This window comes from Branchiostoma lanceolatum, chromosome 12 (assembly GCF_035083965.1).
Source record: "Branchiostoma lanceolatum isolate klBraLanc5 chromosome 12, klBraLanc5.hap2, whole genome shotgun sequence".
NCBI classification, from domain to species: Eukaryota; Metazoa; Chordata; class Leptocardii; order Amphioxiformes; family Branchiostomatidae; genus Branchiostoma; species Branchiostoma lanceolatum.
Window position 1 is genome coordinate 12,176,858 of NC_089733.1, and position 19,987 is coordinate 12,196,844.

The 19,987-nt window shown below is 38.5% G+C and overlaps 1 protein-coding gene across 1 annotated transcript in view; it reads left to right on the forward strand.

Moving 5' to 3' along the window:
• The window catches only part of LOC136445761 (nebulin-like), a 51,865-nt gene extending 32,400 nt beyond the window's left edge, over nucleotides 1-19,465 (forward strand). The window contains exons 78-114 of the mRNA XM_066443898.1: nucleotides 297-401; nucleotides 1,005-1,112; nucleotides 1,454-1,666; nucleotides 1,807-1,902; nucleotides 2,348-2,560; nucleotides 2,713-2,817; nucleotides 3,215-3,322; nucleotides 3,507-3,614; nucleotides 4,014-4,118; nucleotides 4,318-4,413; nucleotides 4,660-4,872; nucleotides 5,272-5,376; nucleotides 5,771-5,878; nucleotides 6,282-6,389; nucleotides 6,851-6,955; nucleotides 7,213-7,308; nucleotides 7,639-7,866; nucleotides 8,167-8,271; nucleotides 8,793-8,900; nucleotides 9,083-9,190; nucleotides 9,546-9,650; nucleotides 10,089-10,184; nucleotides 10,717-10,929; nucleotides 11,139-11,243; nucleotides 11,992-12,099; nucleotides 12,626-12,736; nucleotides 13,357-13,461; nucleotides 13,728-13,823; nucleotides 14,293-14,520; nucleotides 14,897-15,001; nucleotides 15,440-15,547; nucleotides 16,000-16,212; nucleotides 16,569-16,664; nucleotides 17,083-17,298; nucleotides 17,731-17,835; nucleotides 18,256-18,363; nucleotides 18,881-19,465. Coding sequence (XP_066299995.1) covers nucleotides 297-401; nucleotides 1,005-1,112; nucleotides 1,454-1,666; nucleotides 1,807-1,902; nucleotides 2,348-2,560; nucleotides 2,713-2,817; nucleotides 3,215-3,322; nucleotides 3,507-3,614; nucleotides 4,014-4,118; nucleotides 4,318-4,413; nucleotides 4,660-4,872; nucleotides 5,272-5,376; nucleotides 5,771-5,878; nucleotides 6,282-6,389; nucleotides 6,851-6,955; nucleotides 7,213-7,308; nucleotides 7,639-7,866; nucleotides 8,167-8,271; nucleotides 8,793-8,900; nucleotides 9,083-9,190; nucleotides 9,546-9,650; nucleotides 10,089-10,184; nucleotides 10,717-10,929; nucleotides 11,139-11,243; nucleotides 11,992-12,099; nucleotides 12,626-12,736; nucleotides 13,357-13,461; nucleotides 13,728-13,823; nucleotides 14,293-14,520; nucleotides 14,897-15,001; nucleotides 15,440-15,547; nucleotides 16,000-16,212; nucleotides 16,569-16,664; nucleotides 17,083-17,298; nucleotides 17,731-17,835; nucleotides 18,256-18,363; nucleotides 18,881-19,111 — 4,890 coding nt within the window. The 3' untranslated portion in view covers nucleotides 19,112-19,465. The remainder of the gene's footprint in view (nucleotides 1-296; nucleotides 402-1,004; nucleotides 1,113-1,453; nucleotides 1,667-1,806; nucleotides 1,903-2,347; nucleotides 2,561-2,712; nucleotides 2,818-3,214; nucleotides 3,323-3,506; nucleotides 3,615-4,013; nucleotides 4,119-4,317; nucleotides 4,414-4,659; nucleotides 4,873-5,271; nucleotides 5,377-5,770; nucleotides 5,879-6,281; nucleotides 6,390-6,850; nucleotides 6,956-7,212; nucleotides 7,309-7,638; nucleotides 7,867-8,166; nucleotides 8,272-8,792; nucleotides 8,901-9,082; nucleotides 9,191-9,545; nucleotides 9,651-10,088; nucleotides 10,185-10,716; nucleotides 10,930-11,138; nucleotides 11,244-11,991; nucleotides 12,100-12,625; nucleotides 12,737-13,356; nucleotides 13,462-13,727; nucleotides 13,824-14,292; nucleotides 14,521-14,896; nucleotides 15,002-15,439; nucleotides 15,548-15,999; nucleotides 16,213-16,568; nucleotides 16,665-17,082; nucleotides 17,299-17,730; nucleotides 17,836-18,255; nucleotides 18,364-18,880) is intronic.
• Nucleotides 19,466-19,987: the final 522 nt, after the last annotated feature.

The window sequence follows — 19,987 nt, forward strand, 5'->3', positions numbered from 1 at the left end:
TTTTGAAATATCAAGGAACATGCTGTTGTCACATATTTGTGTTAAGCACAATGATGATATTCTGAAGTGGACCAATGAATCATATGCAATAATTTAGGGATGAAGCACCTTTTTAATGCAGTAGAATGTCTTATGACCTTGTATTCTTGACTGATGTACTTTAACCTTAAGCACTCTGAAGTAGCCGTTTAGCACCCTTTTCCTATTGATTACACAGTTATCCAGCAGGAAGAAGGTTAAGGTACAAAATTTAGATAAAGTATCTTTAATTTAACATCCCTCCATTCCACATACAGAAACTGTACAAGGAGAACTTTGAGAAGCAAAGGGGACAGTTCACTGTTCGTGTGGACGATCCGGAAATCATCCATGCCAAGGAAACTACAGCTCTGCAGAGTGAGGTAAGACTCCCCGTTCCTTTGTATGAGTTTTAAGGAGTTTTCTTGGACAAAAACAAGTTCTTCATACCTGACAAGATATCTGTAGTATACCTGCTACCATCTTCAGGGCTATGATTATATAGCTGCATTGGCAGGTTGAAGGAACTTGATGGTATGCAAGAAAGCTTCAACCATCCTAGGATCTATATGATTATGTACCAACCAGATATAAATATTTATATGGTTGCTTCTTTTTGTAATGTGTATGGTCACCATATTATGTTTGACAGTTGTTAGACATTTGTCATACTTTGGGTTGTCATTTTTACATGTAGTCATGGTCATTGTTGACTGAATTTTGTCTGTTTACCTCTTTGCTTTTGTTTTAGGTCTTTCTCCTGCTCGCTGCTTTGTTGGTATCTTTTAGGGCTGATCAAAAATTCTGGACTGATTCTATCTAGATCATTGTTTCAAAATGATGAAGTACATTGTACTTAGAGCTGTATTTAACCTTTAGCACACCAAAGTAGTCGCTTTGCATCCCATTCTCTATTGGTTAGAGAGTTAGGCAGCAGGGAGAAGGTTTAAAGACTGCTCTTCAATGTCTTCTATTAATCTTTGCAGAACAAGTACAAAGAACAGTACCTACAGGATCGGGGGAAAGGTCAAATGCTGCCCCTTGATGCCATGGACAACATGAGGGCAAAGGAGGCCATGGACATTGCCAGCGAGGTATGTCATCATCATCATCACCAGGAGCATAGTTTGCTGAGATTGTCACTGATGAATGGGACTGTTTAGTCACAGACAATGCTGTAGTGTAGATGTGAACTACAATGTACATGTAGGACTTATCCATGGTCAGTACTGACTGATGAAGGCAATGTAGGATACTGGCTAGACTGTTGTATCTGTTTCAGTTGTATTTGGGACTAAATATTGTGAACACTGCACCTCTGGAAGAGGAGAAGAAATGACTTTAACGGTTTCAGTTGATGTTGTCGTTTTTAAAAGAAATGATCTAGGTCTATGGTTGCCATGGTAATGGACTGCAATATTTTGACCATTTTTAGGTCAAGTACACCAGGCCAACTCGTGATGAGATGCAGAATCAGATGTTCACGTCTGTGGACACCCTGGGTAACTTGACAGCCAAGGCCTGTATGGACATGGTCAGCATGGTCAAGTACAAGGAGGAGGCTGAGAAGATGAGGCCACAGCTCAAGATGCCTGCGGATCTTCCTGAAGTCAAGTGGGCCAAGGAAGTCCAACGGCTGCAGAGCCATGTAAGAAGTTTTTTTTTTCTCAAAATGCTTTCACTTTTGGAGATTATCGTGTATCTTTGTTGTGAAGTCTGCAATCTGTGTTGAAATAGTTAATTGAGGAATGAATTGTGTGTATATACTTGGCAAAATTTGTTTTACAGCAAAACTACACAAAAGACAGGCCAACCAGCTACACCACTGTGTATGATACCCCACTCATCAAGCAAGCAGAGCTGGTGGCACAACTGCAAAGTGATGTAGGTGTCATGTCCTTAAATTGGGAAAATGTATTTTTCTTGCAATGCTTCTTGAAGACTGTCTGTATTTAAGGACATAAACATTACTGTAACTGAGATGTATTTGAGATAAATTCTACAAAGGCCCTGTCACAGCCGACTACATTGTAGCATCGGCCATATTTGAATGGGGCTCACGGACCTATTACATGTAACATTGGCCAATCTCTAAAACCCGCACAATGATGGATTATTGCTTAAAATGTAATGTAGAGTTGGCAGACCAATTGATTTCTCTGTGGTTTGACGGGCATAATGTTTTCTTGGGGAGGAAAGATGTAACTAAGGATGAGCTAAAAAGTAAAATATTATGATGTCTTCCTGTTCTTATACCTCTTATACCTCAAACTTTTCTAGTTTGTAAGAGATTAATGATGTTCTCTTGCTACTCTTATTTTTCTATCAGATTCCTTATAGGAAGGAGATGAAAGAAGCTGAAGTAAAGCAGTTCCCAGTCCACGAGACCCCCGTGTACCTGAACCAGTTACAGGTGTCTGGGTACCAGAGTGATCATGTGTACAGGGATGATGCAAAGACCATCATGGAGCAGGGACACAGTCAGTACCCCTTCACTCCCGAGATGACCAGGGTGGAGGAGGCTGAGAAACTCAAATCTGATGTAAGAACTCTTAACTTTATGATGATCATTTTGAGAGAAAATTTAGAGCGGCAAGGATAAAAAACCTTGTCCTGCAACATAGACGATTATTGTTTTCTATCGATTATTCCCAAGTTTGCAAGAAAGTGATTGTGTTATCTTTTTCCTTTAAGAAACTATACAAGGAAAACTTTGAGAAGATGAAGGGCCAGTTCTCTGTCCGTTTGGACCATCCTGACATCATCCATGCCAGGGAAGTAGCTGATCTTCAGAGTGAGGTACAAACTCTTAAGGATCTGTTTCTTCTGTTGCAAAAGTGATGACATTGTGTAGATGTAATGCTGCCAGATGATGAACGTTTGGATGCAGTCTTGCATTGGTGCCAAATGCTATCATGGTAATTTCATGGTAGTTGACTTCTGCATTAGTGCCAAATTCCATGGTAATTTCATGGTAATTATGGCTGCCCAAGTTACCACTTTCTAAACTGTCAATCCAGCAAAGCTTTGAACAAGAATGATAGTAGGGAGAGAACAAACATTTTATTCTGTTACAATACTTTGTTATGCCAAAGATTTCAATTGAGCGGGGACTTATCTGTGTACTAAGACTGCTATGAATAGGAAGGTACATGTAGGAGATATACTACTAAAACATTTGTTGATGCCTTTACAGCGGAAATACAAAGAACAGTACCTACAGGACAAACTGAAAAGTCAGTTCCTGCCCCTTGATGCCATGGAGAACATGAGGGCTAAGGATGCCATGGACATTGCTAGTGAGGTGTGTATAATTATACAATATTATTAACAAACAACTTAGAAAAATTAGCTTCTATAATATTCCTCTTGCAAATATCCCTTGTTACGGTCTCACAATTCCTTGATATTTGTAATATTGTCCTCAAATACTTTCTGGAAGTAAATGGCTTCAACAACTAGATTTTTATTCCTTTGTATTGTCTCAGGTGAAATATACTGACAAGGCTCGCAAAGAGATGCAGAATCAGATGTACCAGGCTGTGGACTCCCTGACTAACATGTCCGCCAAACTTGTTCACGATCTCGTCAGCCAGGTATGTCTAGTTGTCTTCTGTTTTTTGTAATGACAAGCTTTACTTCCAATCTAGATAGAGTTATATAATGATAGACTGTATTTGCATGTCTTTATTGCTTGTGGTTACTATCATTTCTATATTCTTGCAAACAACTCCACAATGTGTACAACTGGTACAAAACAGTTGTAATATCAAACAATTTGTCACACCTATATTTTACATTGTGTAACTAAAAGTGTTTTAAAGCTACACTGTATCTAGTGAGGATGCCTCTACGTACATTACATTGGTGACAATGATATATTGAGTTCCACTGTAATACATGTAGTTAATCTTATAGGAGAGAAATTATTTCTAAATTTCAATGTTGGGTTGATAACTCTGGTGACTTATGATTTCTGTGACTTACAACTGCAGGTTAAGTACAAACATGAGGCTGAGAAGATGAGGCCGCAGCTCAAGATGCCTCCAGACCTCCCTGAAGTCAAGTGGGCTAAGGAAGTCCAACGGCTACAGAGCCATGTATGAACTTTATTGAACTTGACAATGCATTTTTTGAAAATTATTTAGTCCTTTCCTGTGATTCTGTAGACTAAAGATACTTTCTAAAAATCACATTTGTCAGAGTATTTCCTACAACACACAGTATGAACATGGCACATGTATGTGTTTTGGTGTTGACAACCTGACTCACCCTAACACTGTAATTTGTTGCTTGCAGAAAAACTACATCATGGACCGGCCGACCAACTACACTACTGTGTACGACACTCCGGCAATCAAACAGGCAGAGCAGGCAACCTTGATGCAGAGTGATGTAAGTTCATGTCATATGTTTGTATATTTTTAAGATGTGGAAAACAAACACTTCATGTTTATGTTTTATCTATGTTCCTTCCTTCCTTTTTGGTTTCTTTTTGTTTTTTTCTTTGTTCATTGCTTCATTTCTTCATGCTTCCTTTCTTCTTGCTTTGTTCCTTTGTTCCTACCTTTGTTCCTTCCTTCCTTCTGTTCTTGATTTAAAACAACATGATGTATAATGTTGTTGATACTTCTCTACTAGATCCCATACAAGAAGGAGGTAAAAGAAGCAGAGGTGAAACAGTTCCCTGTACACGAGACATCGCAGTACGAGTTCATGTTACAAGTGTCCGGGTACCAGAGCGACCACAACTACAAGGATGAGGCAAAGTACATCATGGAGAAGGGGCACAGTCAGTACCCCTTCACTCCTGAGATGACCAGGGTGGAGGAAGCTGAGAAACTCAAATCAGAGGTAGGTTGACTGTCTTCATACTAAGCCATCGTACTTTCAAGAACAAGTCTATCATTTGTAATTCATTGGAAAGTAAAGAAGTAATTTTAATGTTGATTTATAATATTTTAAAATCTGTTTTGACTGCAGAAAACAGAACTGAAAAAATGGTCATTAAGGTAAAGGTAATAAAGCATGAGATTCCTCAACTGAGATAAATCATTAAGAAGTTTTTTTGAAGGAGCCAGTAGTACCTGAATAGTGCAATGCAGTTTTTCCTTGGCTTCACTACGACTTGCGTTTTCAGTCAAGCACACCGAGTCACCACTACTCTTCTTGATAGGTGGGATGGATTCTTTCACATGCTCAAGGCTAACACTAAAAAAAGGTCTTTTAAAAATGTTTTAATCTTCATTTCAGAAACTTTACAAGGAGACGTTTGAGAAGCAGCGTGGTCAGTACTCTGTCCGTGTGGACGACCCACAGATCCTGCACGCAAAGGAGGCTGACATGCTTCAGAGCGAGGTAACTAACTAAATTCTGATGTCCATCCCTTTGTTGTACAATGACCACTTAAGGGACTTAAAGAAAATATTCGCACTAGGAAAGTGATCACTATAAACTTAATGCTTTCTTAATGGAATGGACAAGGTAATCTAATGGACCAGGTGGTCCTTGTGCAGAGGTTGTTACTACTAATTCTAGTACGGGTTTTGCTGTAATTTTTTCCTAGTACATGTAGTTAGTGAACTGTGAGAAGTCAGGTGTTAAAACAGATAGGGCATCAGAAGGCTCTAGATTTAATTTTTAACTAAAAAAAGCATGGTTGAATTTTTTTTGACAAACTTGCATATTTCGAGTAGAAAATGTGCAGAATTTGATAAAGAGTTTGTGTCATAATTTTTTATTTTCTCTACAGAACAAGTATCGTGAGCAGTACTTGAAGGAGAAAGGTCAGGGTCTCATGTTACCTCTGGACTCCATGGACAACCAACGGGCTAAGGAGGTTTCTGAGTTTGTTAGTGAGGTGGGTATTGTGGAAACTTAATTTTCAATCCAGTGCATACAACTAAACTTGCAACAAAGGAACAGAAACAGGAACAGAAGGATCGGCCTTTGTTTTAAGTCTAACCTCCATTAACATTTATCTGTTGGATAACATTATGATTGACAATTCAAAGCAAAAACCAGTGGGTTTGAGAGACCTCTGGTGTAGCACTCCCAAGTATGCAGTCTATACAGGAGTGCATTATACTGGAGGACGCTGGGTTGGAAATATCTTTCAACAAAGTTTTGCAAGTTGGCATGTATGTCTGTCCTGGCAGACTTATAATAATTAGCAGATTTTAGATATATATATATATTTGCCGTTTTTTTCAGAAATGTATGGATTTGGAACAATTAAAGCAATTTTTACTTTTGATTTGCAGGTGAAGTATGTCCAGGATGCTCGTAGGGAAGCTCAGGAGAAAATGTTCAACACTGTGGACTCCCTGACCAGTATGACAGCTCAGGTTGTCTCACAACTCACCAGTCAGGTAGGGAAAAAAAATAGTACTACAGACTAAATATTTTTTTGATGACCAGTTTAGTTTTTTACTTTTTTCTTTTGTACCCACTTCCCCTTGGTATAAGGGTTTTATATTTCATAATACTTTAGAATAAGACAAAAACTAAAAGTTTAGGAACGTCTTGGGAAAGTTGTGGATGTGTAATATGAAATTTAGTTGTCGTGTGATGGAAAAATTAACCGTTGTTCTAGATTCTTTTTGACGTTCAGTTCTGTCAAATTCTTGCTGAAAACAAAATGACAAATAAACAATTTTACAACAGATGTGACTGTGTATATAACCTTTAGCTCTCTGAAGTAGCTGTTTGGCACCCCATTCCCTCTTGGTTACAGAGTTAGGCAGCAGGGAGAAGGTTATGTAATAAGTGTGTATCTTAGTATTGGTCCCCAAAGTGCAAGTAAACATGGTATGCTTGAATCTTCCAACAGGTGAAGTACAAAGAGAAGGCCGACAAGGAGAGGTCTCAGCACAAGGTGCCTGCGGACACACCTGAGATTGCCTGGGCTAAGGAGGTGCAGCGTCTTCAGAGCCAGGTGTGTTTGAGGAGTCCCAAACTTCTTACTAGTCCTACAGATAGTCTCTAATAATCAATGTTTTGTTTGAAAGTTCTTGCCCGAGGGCTAATTGCAACATGAAACAATGCATAGGAATGGTATATTGTACCGATAGTGTGAGTTAACAATGTTGACAAGTGGAATAAATGGCTATTCTAAGAACTACTACGGGATACAATCTACGCTTTTTGGGTCTGACTAAAAATGTTGCTCATGACCACGATTGTCTTTTACAGAAAAGCTACACCAAGGACAGGCCAACCAACTACATCCCTGTGTACGACTCTCCCTACATCAAACAGGCAGAGGAGGCCACCAAACTGCAGAGCTATGTAAGTAGCATCTTTCATCATTACTTGTAAGAGAAAATTCTATAAAGTTTCAGCAAATCTGACAAATAGTGTTTTTTTGTGTGTAAATATTTGAGTCATACAAATAAGAAGAATAGTATGAAGCAATGATAGATTATGAAAAGATTTTAAAAAGGACTGCCTGAAAACTAAAGAGCACTTTTCGGCTTGTCTGTGTGTTTGTGTATGTGTGTGTGTGTGGGGGGGGGTGCATGCATGTGTCTGTGATTACATCACGGCCTCTACATTTACGTGAAGGGGGTGAGGTCTGCCATCTCTGATTGTCTTTTTCTTTGATTGTTTGAAAAACAGCTCAAGTACAGCGACCGTGATGCCGGCACTCTACACTCAGAGTACCGCGGTCAGCGCTACACGCCTCTGGAAACTCTGGAGAAAAAGCACACGGACGACATCAGGAACATCGTCAGCGATGTGGTGTACAAGGATGAGGCTAAGGAGATCATGCAGAAGGGACACAGTCAGTACCCCTTCACTCCTGAGATGTCTCGAGTGGAGGAAGCTGAGAAACTTAAATCAGATGTAAGTACTTGACCTTTCTTTCAGCGAAGAATTGAACGCATGTTGTTTAGATTGCTTGCATAATTTTTTGGCAATACCTTTGGGACAATTAGGTCAAGTTGGAAATATATTTGGAGGATTCTCATAAAGTTATGATATTATAAATGTATCTTAGTTTAAGTTGCACATTTTTTCACTTTTTGGGTGGGCAGGAGCAAAAATGTGGAACAGTGTTGGATGTTTCCAACTTAGGGTCAATATGTTATGATCTGTTTTTGTTTTATGAAACCTGATTTAAAGTATGGAATGTCTTCTTCACAGCATCTGTACCAGGAGAACTACAAGAAGTACCTGACAAACTTCACCATCCGTGCTGACTACCCAGAATTTGTGTTTGCCAAGGAAACTTCAGATCTGCAGAGTGAGGTAAGAACTTTAGAACATTATTTAAAACATTGGAATATTTAGAGCAATTCGGATAGAACATTTAGAACTTTGCATGTATGCTATGTTCTCTCAAAGCAAGTGGCAATGCTCTGGCGATTTAAAAAAAAGCCTGATGAGAATATGTTATGTTCTGGAGCTGTTTGGGCCATGTAAAACAAGAAAGATCTGATTCAATTTTTCTTGCTTTATTGATGACCTTTGACATTCAATCTTTCATCTATTCTTACATTCAGTGTAGAAAAGAAAATAATATTTCCATATAAATACCTTATATGTCAGAAGTCATAACTTGGGGTTACAGAGACATTTTGGTTGTCCTCACCCCAAATGATAGGGGAAAAGGGGTGAAAGGTGACTCCTTATAACCCCTCGTCACTCCTTGCATGGGTCCAGGTAAAATGGGACGAGGACCCCCAAAACATATGTTTAACCCCAAATCCAGTTGGTAGTAGGGAGTTAGCTACTGTTTATAGTGCTTTTTTGTTTGCCTTTGCTTTCAGAACAAATATCGTGAGCTGTACAACAAGGAAAAGGGACAAGGCCTTATAATGCCCCTGGATACCATGGACAACCTCCATGCTAAGGAGGCTGTAGCACTGGCTAGCGAGGTTCGTGTTACAAAGTTTCATTATATTTTGTGCATTTCATGGGCTGATATTAATGTATACTATCAATTGTAGAAAATAACATGATGATGTGCTACTCTTGTGAAATGTAGTCTTTCATCCATTCGTTTGTTCATTGTCATTCGTCCATCCATTCATTCATTCATTCCTTCATTCTCCTACAGGTTAAGTACACTCAAGACGCTCGTAAGGAAGCCCAGGAGAAGATGTACACTCCCGTAAACTCCCTCACTCTCATGACGGCCAAGATGGTCTCCGATCTAACCAGCCAGGTAAGGAGCAATATTTCACAAAGTTAAATTCTATCAAATCAAATCCCTTTAATTGGTCTTCTACACTTTAAATTGCATTGTATTGTTTTGGGATTGGACTGATTTGCCCAACGCAATACAATACAGTTCAACTCCAAGTACAGAAGTCTGACAGGTATATCCTATGTCACATCAAAACAAATGCCATATACATGTCCTGCAAATGTTGTGCAAGATGTCAAAGTTTTTTTTTCTGTTTCTCCTTCCTTTGTTGGGGACCACTTTTCTTCTATTGTCTCCACTGCTCTCTTCTGTTCATCTATTTCTCCCATTTGCCATGATGGTAAAAACTTAAATATGCATTATCATTTTCCAGGCAAAGTACAGAGAACAGGTCCAGTCCACACTGGCTCAACACAAGATGCCACCAGACACACCTGAAATCCTCTGGGCAAAGGAGGTGGGGAAGCTACAGAGCCAGGTATGGAATCGTTACAGTATCTTCTTGTTATGGTGAACCTTTCTGTTTTATGGTTGTCTTCCTAATAAGGAAGAAGAGTGTATCATAGACCTACAACTTTGGTGTATCATAGACCTACAACTGCACCTAGCAGGTCTTCAGAGATGGACAATACTATACCGTACGGTGTTGTATTTCGTACAGCATTTACAATCTATGGTAATATACAATGTATGTAAATCTCTAATAGTTTTAATGGCTTTCATGTCACTTGTGTAGTTCTTGCACCTGTTTTAGGTGATTCTGTTCATTAAGTTCTCATACTTCTAGCTATATCCAGGTTAAGCTGAAAAACAGTACCTGAGGTGTATACTCCTTGTAAGATAACAAGGGCAAGTAGTGATCTTGAGTCTTCAGAGGCTTGTTATGTACGTTCTACAATATGTTCTTTCGTTTCAGAATGAATATACCAAAGAAAAAAACACCCAATACACTCCAGTGTTTGATACACCGGCCATACGGCAAGCGGACGAGGCATCCAGACTACAGAGTGATGTAAGTACCTTAAAACCAGTATGTCTTAGAAATGTGAACATTTTTTAGAATAAGACACACTGATCTTATATGTTCATTCTTGGACTTGAAGAAATAATAAACAAATTGAAATGTTAAGGATAAAACAGAGTCTGAATATACATGTAGTACCATACAGGTTTTCCTACCAGCCCTCTGTTTTCAACTTGACCACTTACTAAATTTGTACTTAAATATGTCTGCAAACCCAAAAAATAAATTGGTGTGGCCTGACAATGTTTACACATTGTACACAAAGACTATTGATGATCAGTACAAACAGGAGTAGAATTTTCATATTACTTCATACAAAACTGACGTAATAGTTGCCTTTGTATAATGACCATCCGGACATTATGGCCACTTTTTGGTGCTACTGTTAGATTTTTCCCCATTAATCTGAGCTTTACTCCTGTCTGAATTTGCCACCCGTCAATTTTGACCATTTTTCAAGTCCTAGAGTTGTCATTTTACACGGGGTTGACTGTACATGCCAAACCTTGTTTTTCTGCAGATTCCATACAAGTACGAAGTGAAGAATCTGGTAGGGAAGCAGTTCCCTGTACACGAGACAGAGCAGTACAAGTACATGCTACAGGTGTCTGGGTACCAGAGCGACCATGTGTACAGGGATGATGCAAAAACCATCATGGAGCAGGGACACAGTCAGTACCCCTTCACTCCTGAGATGTCCAGGGTGGAGGAGGCTGAGAAACTCAAATCTGACGTAAGAAAATGTATAAGCCCAAACGATATACTCTAAATGCAGATTGTGGTTTTATGATCGTGTTTGTTGCGGTATCTACATGACAACAAACAAATAGAGAAACAACTGTGACTGGTACTTCTACACAAGGATTTAAGGCTAAGTAAATAGATGGTATATGTTAACATTTATTGAGAATAATTTACTAACTGATAATTTTTTTACTCCAGCATCTGTACAAGGAGAACTATGAAAAGTGGAAGCAAAACTTCACCTGTCACCCTAACCAGCTGGGCTTTGTCACTGCTAAGGAGATTGCAGAGGTTCAGAGCGAGGTAAGACAGGTTTCCTGCTTCTCACAAAAATAGGTGTTTCTCCAAAACAGACTGTAAAGACTGACTACCTGTCTTTGGTATTTGCACAAAGTAGGAAAGAGGTTCTTGCATGCACTTTGAATATGAATGTGATACTTTTTGTTGTTTAATGGTTTTAGAAAGCTGGAAATCCTTTGGTTATGCAGAGTTGTTAACAACACAAACAATTCAGCACCAAGGACAGCATCTTGAGTTGAGGTTCTTGTAGCTTCAAAGTTACCTGCACAACAAAGGGAAACTTAATAGCTTCCAGAACTTGGCATATGTGTGCCAAGCTGTCTTGTGTATTTATGCCAACTTCAATTATATATGATAAACCTTTAAAGTTACATCTAGAGTAGCACTTAGAAAGTGCAAGAAGGTTGTTCAGCACCAGGAACAGGGCAGGTCCTGAATCTTGTTTCTTGAATGAAAACACTCTGTTTCACCAAGCCACTTTAGAAATAATACATTTGCCTATTTCCTGGCATTGCTTATTAGTTGCCACCATCTTACAAGCTAATAGCTACTGTTACTGTATTGTTGGTATCCCTGTTGTAGTTTGTTAGATGTATTTTTATTTGACTTGTAATCCAGGAAGATTAGCTACTAAGTACTTGTTTGTTACTTGTATGATAGCTAATGGAGCCAATAAAGTATCCAAGTATCCTGTTGTGATATTATGATGATGTTTATTTGTATGAACTGTTGTTATGTGTCACTGTTTCAGTCCAAATATCGTGAGAAGTACTGGAAGGAGAGGGGCACGGGGTACTTTGTCCCAGCTGATAATGTTGTGGATGTACGAGTAAAGGAAGCTACGGAACTAGCCAGTGAGGTGGGTAGATGTTACATCTTGACTTTTAGAAAGGGTTTATTAGTTTGAATTTTTGTAACTAATGTTCGAAACATATGTCAACTTGCAAAATATAAAAGTTACTCAAGCAACTGAATATATTTTGTAAACAGACTTGTCAGATAGTATCTACTACCTTTCGTCAGTGACTAGATACAATCTATGTCAAAGTTGCACACGAAAAGATTTTGAATGTGATTCTTGACTTACATTATGTATGTATGTTCCATTCACAACTGACTGTATGGCTTTACTTATCATAAATGTCTACTAGTATTATGTCTATATTTTTAAAAGAGATATCTCATATGTTTGTACTAGGGAACTGTTTAACTTTGTTTGGATCCAGAATCATCTATAAAGCATTACTAACCACTATAGATGTAAAAAATGTATTGGACCAGTTGTTTTATATATTAGATAATAGTTTGCATTGTAGGAGTATTATCATACATAGATAGTTGGGAAACTAGCTTAACTGATGGGAATGTTGTTTCTAATGATTCAGGTGAAATATTCCCAAGATGCGCTGAAAGAGGCTCAGTCCAAGAAGTTTGATGCAGCTGGGGACTCAGTGGTGGTGAAGACTGCTCAGGAGGTCTCAGAGCTGACAAGTGAGGTATGAGACTCTTCTTTCAATCCTTTTTACTACACAGAAGGGAATGTATCAAACAACTGACCAAGGGGATGGGGGATTCCTTTCTTTTATAGTGTGTGAATTTGAAGTTAAAGTGTGGCATTCTAAAGCCCCCTGCGAGAGAAAATTATCTTCTGATAGACTAGCAGGGCATGTACAAGACCAGAACCTTGCTAGATCTTAGGACCTATTCAGGAGCTGTCTCTTGTGTAGTGTTGTGAAATTTTGTTTACATTGTATTACAAGTTGTTCATGTAGGTGTGAAATCCTCTGGAGCTTGAAAAAAATCTGTACAACAAGAGCTTTATTGAAACCTTCTACATTTTTGATGCTAGAAATACACACTGTAGATTAGTTGTTGTTTAATCTATTGGTTCAGCACCAAGGAGTAGATATGTTTCTAGGTGCAAGATCACAATATTGTAAAAATTATTTTAAATGGGAAACATAAAGCGGCCTCATTTTGGATGCTTGAGAGTCACAGATTAGTGGTTGTTAATACTAGTGCTTTAGTACCAAGGACAGGACCTGGAATAGGAATATATAGGTGCAAAATCACAGTGTTACAATGGAAAACTGACCAATCTTTGGACTTTCTTCAGGTCAAGTACAAGGAGCAGGCTGAGAAGATCAAGTCTCAGCACAAGGTGCCTGCTGATGCACCTGACTTCATCTGGGCCAAGGAGGTGGGAGAGCTACAGAACCAGGTAAAGTGCCCTCTGGTGGTTCATTGCCAAACTGCAGAAAACCCTGCAAAAAATGTTAACCATAGTGAGGGGGCCAATGAAATCATGCCTGTAAGTCAGGATATGACTTTGAGTCAGGGTTGTAAAACTATTTCATTCTGAATCCGTTTTCAATCACGAACGAGTCAAAGAATTACAGATCAGTCTTGTATTCTTACAATATCTTAAAGTAGTTTGTTTGATCTCTTTTATATGTAGTAATCTTTTTTGGAAATGTTCTTTTACAGCGCTTGTATGCAAAAGACAAGTCAAACAAGTATGTCCCTGTACTGGACACTCCAGTCAACCTACACGCTAAGGAGGCTGGCAGCCTACAGAGCCATGTGAGTCATCCTCTTCCTTAGTCTTGTGCATGCTTTGTCTTAAGCGTAAGTCAAGAAGAACAGGGCACCCAGTTTGCATGCAGCTGATATGTTGCACTCTTTAGAAATTCACTCTTTACAAATGCATGTCCAGTATGTGGCAGATAGAGATTTGGCCATGAAGTTAATGTTGTTACCACTTTTGGCTGTTAGCTCCCCTAAATAAAACAAACGACAACTGACAACTTATTTTGCAAAGATGCAGACTGCGGATATTGAGACAAGAGGGAAAAATTGTTGGGCATACAATGGGAAAGATTGTTGGGTATACAACATCCTGGTATCAATAGTATAAAGTTTATTTTATATTTTGGGAAGATAGATATGTTTCTTGCAAATTGTGTTAGGTACTGTTGAGAAAATTCCGCCTAGAACTGTGTGAATTGTTACTGTAATACATGACTTGTATTTTCTATCACTCAACACACAGCTCCCATACAGCAACCGCAACGCTGGTACGCTGTTCTCGGAGTACCGCGGTCAGCGCTACACGCCGCTGGTCACTCTGGAGAAGAAGCACACAGACGAAGTCCAGAGCATGATCAGTGATGTCATTTACAAGGATGAGGCTAAGGAGATCATGCAGAAGGGACACAGTCAGTACCCATTCACTCCTGAGATGTCCAGGGTGGAGGAAGCTGAGAAACTCAAATCCGAGGTATCTTTCTGTCTTCTGCTCGCCTATCACCTTGTTTCAACTAAAAACCACTGCAAACCATTTTCTCCCTATCGGGAAATCAAATCACTGCAAAATTAAATGCATTTACAGAACTTAGAAATGTAGTACTTGCACATGCACATGTACAGAGTATGCCTGAAAGACAAAGTGTTGAGGAATGTGCATAGTGACCTCATGTTCAAACATTCCACTTCATTATTTCATCATAAGATGGATTGTAACTGTTACAGTGGATTCCAGTTAATAATTTGCAATTCTTTTAGTTTCCAATAACGGTTGTATTCTTAGAGAGTGTAGGTATTCTGATATTGTGATGTTATTTTCAAACATTTTTCTTGTATTGTTCTGGCACTAGAATCTGTACAAGGCCAACTATGAGAAGCAAAAGCAGGAGTACACACATACCCCGGACACAGCCCGCATCATAGCGTGTAAGGAGGCTGGGGAATTGCAGAGCGAGGTAAGATGATAATGACGATGAATGGTTTATTCTTTAGATGAATAATCTGTATACATTAAGATACAATGGCTTTAGTTAACAGTTTGACTTGCAAGTTGACAGACAAGATTGCTCCAAGTATAATTTTGCTTAGAAACTTTGCTATTCAATTATCATATGGCAACTATGCTGAACTACAATAATGTAAAATCATGTAATAAGTATTTTCTTTGCTATTCTAGGATTATAAGATGTCTAATTTTCACACAATTGTGATGATGATGAATGGTTTATTAGGAATACTTAATAACTGTTTTAAGAGATTAATATTTAAAACTGTTGATGATGAGGGATTTTGACAAACATGTGATCTCCTTTTCTTATTATAGATTCGAATGTTTTGAAAATACTAGTAATATATTCCTTACAAGCTGCTAATTGAGGTATCCCCCCCCCCAGATGAAGTACCGTGAGCAGTACGAGAAGGACAAAGGTCACGGCTACTTCCTTCCAGCAGACTCAGTGGAAAACGTCAGGGCAAAGGAAGCTAGTCAGCTGGCTAGTCAGGTATGTACCAAAAAGACAAAGCATGCATTTCTTTGACAGTGTTTCTGTGAGTATGTACGTGTAAGGCATGTAAACTTGATTTTTCAACTCTTTGGCAGGTTTTTTTTTGATGATTGTTTCAGGTTTTTTTTTTAATGATTGTTTCAAAAGTGAAATATTCTTTCCTTTTTCTTGCTTGCAAACAAACTTGATGATTGTTTTATAGTTTATTATTGTTTATTTATTTGCATATGTACAAGTGTTTAAAAACAAAGATATGCAGGAAAAAAAAACATGATTGTCTCTAGTTTTGAATCTCCCAGATCCTGTACATATGTACAGGATCTGGTCTAATACCTAGTTGATGATAGCCCTTGATTATCAAGTAGGATTCCTTTAGTAGGCTGTCTTGTTGAACATAGTTCACAAGTATGTTGATAATGAATTTTTTTCTTTGCTTTTGAATCTCCCAGATGCTGTACACCCACGATGCCCAGAAGGAAGCCCAGACCAAACCCTACAACCTGGTGTCATCCCTGACTCTGCTCACAGCACAGGCCATCTCAGAACTCACCAGTGAGGTGAAGTACTCAGAGCAGGCAGAGAAGACCAAGTCGCAGCACAAGATGCCTCCTGACGCTCCTGAGATACAGAGGGCCAAGGAAGTCGGACAGCTGCAAAGCCAGGTAACTCTTTAAAAAGCCATGCTATCTGTCCTTAAGTTAAAAGGATTGGTTGCAATATGCATTTCTCACGAAATAGGCATTTTTAATTGATATTCTAATTCTATCTTGAAGTGAAGAAACAGAAAGGGGGGGGATAAGTTCACAATTCTGTCTGAACAAAAACTGCACCGTATAAGATAGTTTGGTGGATTTTCCTAAACAAATTAGATCCCATTTCAGGTAGAAGAGGAATACAATAAGCATACCGATTATAACTAATTCTTGCTTTGAAAATAAGATGTAAAGTGTGGTGTGCATGTGTTTTAAATAATCTCTGGTTTTTCTTGACGTTCTAATGTTGGCCTGTCCCCCTCCAGTTGCAGTATGCCAAGGACAAAACTAACCAGTACACCGCTGTGCTGGACACGCCTAGCAACCGCCATGCAGTGGAGGCCACCAGGCTCACCAGTCAGGTAACTACAGGGTTTCACAGCTTTTGTCGACTTAAAGCTTTTGCCATGCAGTCACTTTCACTTTTTTGTTTTACCAGTACCTACACTTAGGTCTTGTATATCACGATCTGCTTTTGCACTGGGCTTAAAACAACAGCAACGACAATGGACTATAATACGCTAATGGTAATACCATGAAGACATTTGGAATACATTATATCAACTGTACATGTTCAGATTTCTAGTTTATCACGGGATACTTTTGACACCTTCATTGTATTGTATAAAATGTGATTTTCCCATGTTTTGTAGCTTCCTTACAAAGAAGAAGCTGAGGACATTATAAGTAACATAAAGTTGTGATGTCAAATCTTTGAGTATTGCTTAGATGTAAAAGGTTTCAACCTGACAGAAACTAACTTCGTGTGATGTATTGCAGCTTCCTTACAAAGAAGAAGCTGAAGACATGATAAGGAACAAGGCCTTCGCAGCGCAGGACACTCCTGTGATGGACAGAGTGAAGAAAGTGTCGGAGATACAGAGTGACGTGGTGTACAAGGCCGATGCTAGACACATCATGTTGCTGGGACACAGCCAGTACCCGTGGACCCCCGACATGGCCAGGGTACAGGAGGCAGAGACCATCAAGTCTGAGGTAAGGTGGAGCTCTGAGAAATTGTGTAGAGCAGTGTTTTAAGGTAAAATACTGAATATGTAAATGAACTTATAACAGTTAAACCTGTGCAAGTGACCATCTCTGCATAAAGACCACCTGGCCATTGATATACAGTCAAACCTGTCCTACCACCTCTGTATAAGGACCACCTGGCCATTGTGGGCACTTTTTGGTGGTCAGATTGTGTTCCCCATTGGTCCAAGTGTTAAGAGTCCTATCTATAGTGATCACCTGTGTACGACTCCTTCTTTAAGCTTGAGTTGCCACTGTGACTATAGACAGTTTTAGAAAGATATTACAAATACTTATTAAAGCGTATTCACTAGTCAATCTGTATGATATAATTGTGCAACATCTTTAATTATTCAGTTCCTCTTTAGGTCACAATGACATGAATCTTTGCCATTCCAGCGCCTGTACACGAGGGATTCAAAGAACCAGAAACAGAAGTTCACAATCCTTCCAGAAACTCCTGAGGTCACCTTAGCAAAGGAAGTCGCTAAACTCCAGAGTGAGGTAAGCAGTCTGCTATATTCTGCTCCCCATAATCTGAATTCATTATGATAGTTTTCTATACTTCTTCTTCCTTCAAACTCGAGACAAAGCCTTTTTGTATACTTTTAACATAGTATAATGGTACAAGTATATGGGCTTAAAACATGTGTATAAGTTACTGCATGTCACATATCATTCTTGGTCAACTCTAAGTTTTTGGATGCAAATCACACAAGAAACCATTTGTAAATTGTATGCTTAAAGTTGGATGTAATGTTAGGAGAATGCAAAAGTAAATTGTAAGACAGACATTTGAAAATCTACAACATTTCCTTTTAATATGATCCCTTGCTGAAAATATAAGGCTTCATTGGTGTCATTGATATTTACTGAAAAGTGTTTTAGTTGAACTTCATGTTTACTGTTTCCGTCTCCTTACAGAAACAGTACAAGGAGGAGTACCAGAAGGAGAGAGGCAAGGGACTCCATCTTCCTCCGGATGCTATGGAAAACCTGCGAGCAAAGGAAGCCAACCTGCTAGCCAGCCAGGTCGGTCTTAATACATACCCACCGTTCAACATGACAAATCAGAACTTCTAATTTATCTCCTCTGTTATGTTCTAGCAATTAGAATGATACTTTATAGAAACTCATTGATATCCATGCAGAGGATGAAAAGTAGTAAGCTCTCTATACATATTTGATTGAATATTTGTATATTTGTATTGCAAATTTAAAGCTTTTGTTTTGGAATGTACAATGTTATTGTCATAAATGATTGTGACCAGCAAATGTAGTGAGGAAGAAAAACAAGAATCCACCATCAAAATTGATGTATTCAGCAAATATTTTGGTCTGTCTTGTACATCTTCCGGAAATATTGATGAAGTGTGCAATAAAGCGAACAGAAGAAATACTAGAACCTGTAGCAATCAGTAATATTCAACAAAACAAGTTGTTTGAAAATTACAACAGAAATGTTTTTTTTGCATGATTTTTGGAAAACTCTGTTACAAGTATTCTGCAAGATACAATGTTTAAGTATTTATTTTTATCAACAATGCAGATCAAATACACTGAAGAGGCCCGCAAGTCCGCAGAGGGAAAGAAGTTTGACGCTGTGGCCGAGACACCTGTGTTCAAGACAGCAGTGGAGGCAACTGAGCACACCAGCGAGGTATCATGGGTGGAATGTGGAGCTATGTTCTGTCTTCGTGGGTGGAATGTCGAGCCATCTTCCGTCTTCCCATGTGGTTTAAGTGTACTCATAGTGTCTGGTACGTTATGTCTTGTTTAATGTTCGTTTAGATGTAGTATCTGTCTTATAGCCATTTCAGTTGCATATACATGTATCTGTATAATTATATGTTCCCAGGTCTGATGTTATTGAAAAAAAATATCATATACAAAATATTCAGTTTGTTCTTCTTTAACAAAGCCATTGTGTGTAGATTCAATACTGTTATGTTGTAGGAGTCCATAGCTAAGTGCAAGAATTTGTGTAAAATTTATATATGGTTTTGACAGTGTTAGTGATTGTGATAGATATAGGCATGTGTATAGTTTATGTTGTATTGCATGCTTTCATCGTTTTGTATAAGTCTCTTCGGAAATGTTTTCTTTTCTTGTAATAAAACTGTTCCTCGTCCTGTCTCTGTCGCCCACTCATTTCCGTCTTTGTTCATTCCTTCCTGCGATTCTTTGCTACATTCTGCATTCATTTCTGCCACATTTTGACACTCCACTTGCTACATTCTACATTCTCTCCTCCTCACATCTGCACACACCTGCAGCAATCTTAATTCCATCTTTTCTCTCAGCAGTTTCTCTTTCCTCAGTTCTCTTCTCAGCTGCCAGATTCTGGAACCTCTCTTTTTGTGTGATTGTACCTTATTATTTATCTTTATAACTGCATGAAATAATATATTAAATATATTAATTGCTCTTTCATTGAATATCATGCTCTCCTGTTTTCATGTTTTGTGCAACATTATGCCAAGCAATATCATCTCAATACTCTCAATTTTCCACAATCATGTATTCTTATATTGCTTGATATTGCCTCTGTTTATTGCTCTTAAAGATATCTTAAAATGTTACTTTCTGTCATTTGTCTTTTACTTCATATCATGATCTAGTTCTGCAAGTTTCTTGCTTGTTCTGTTTTTCATAA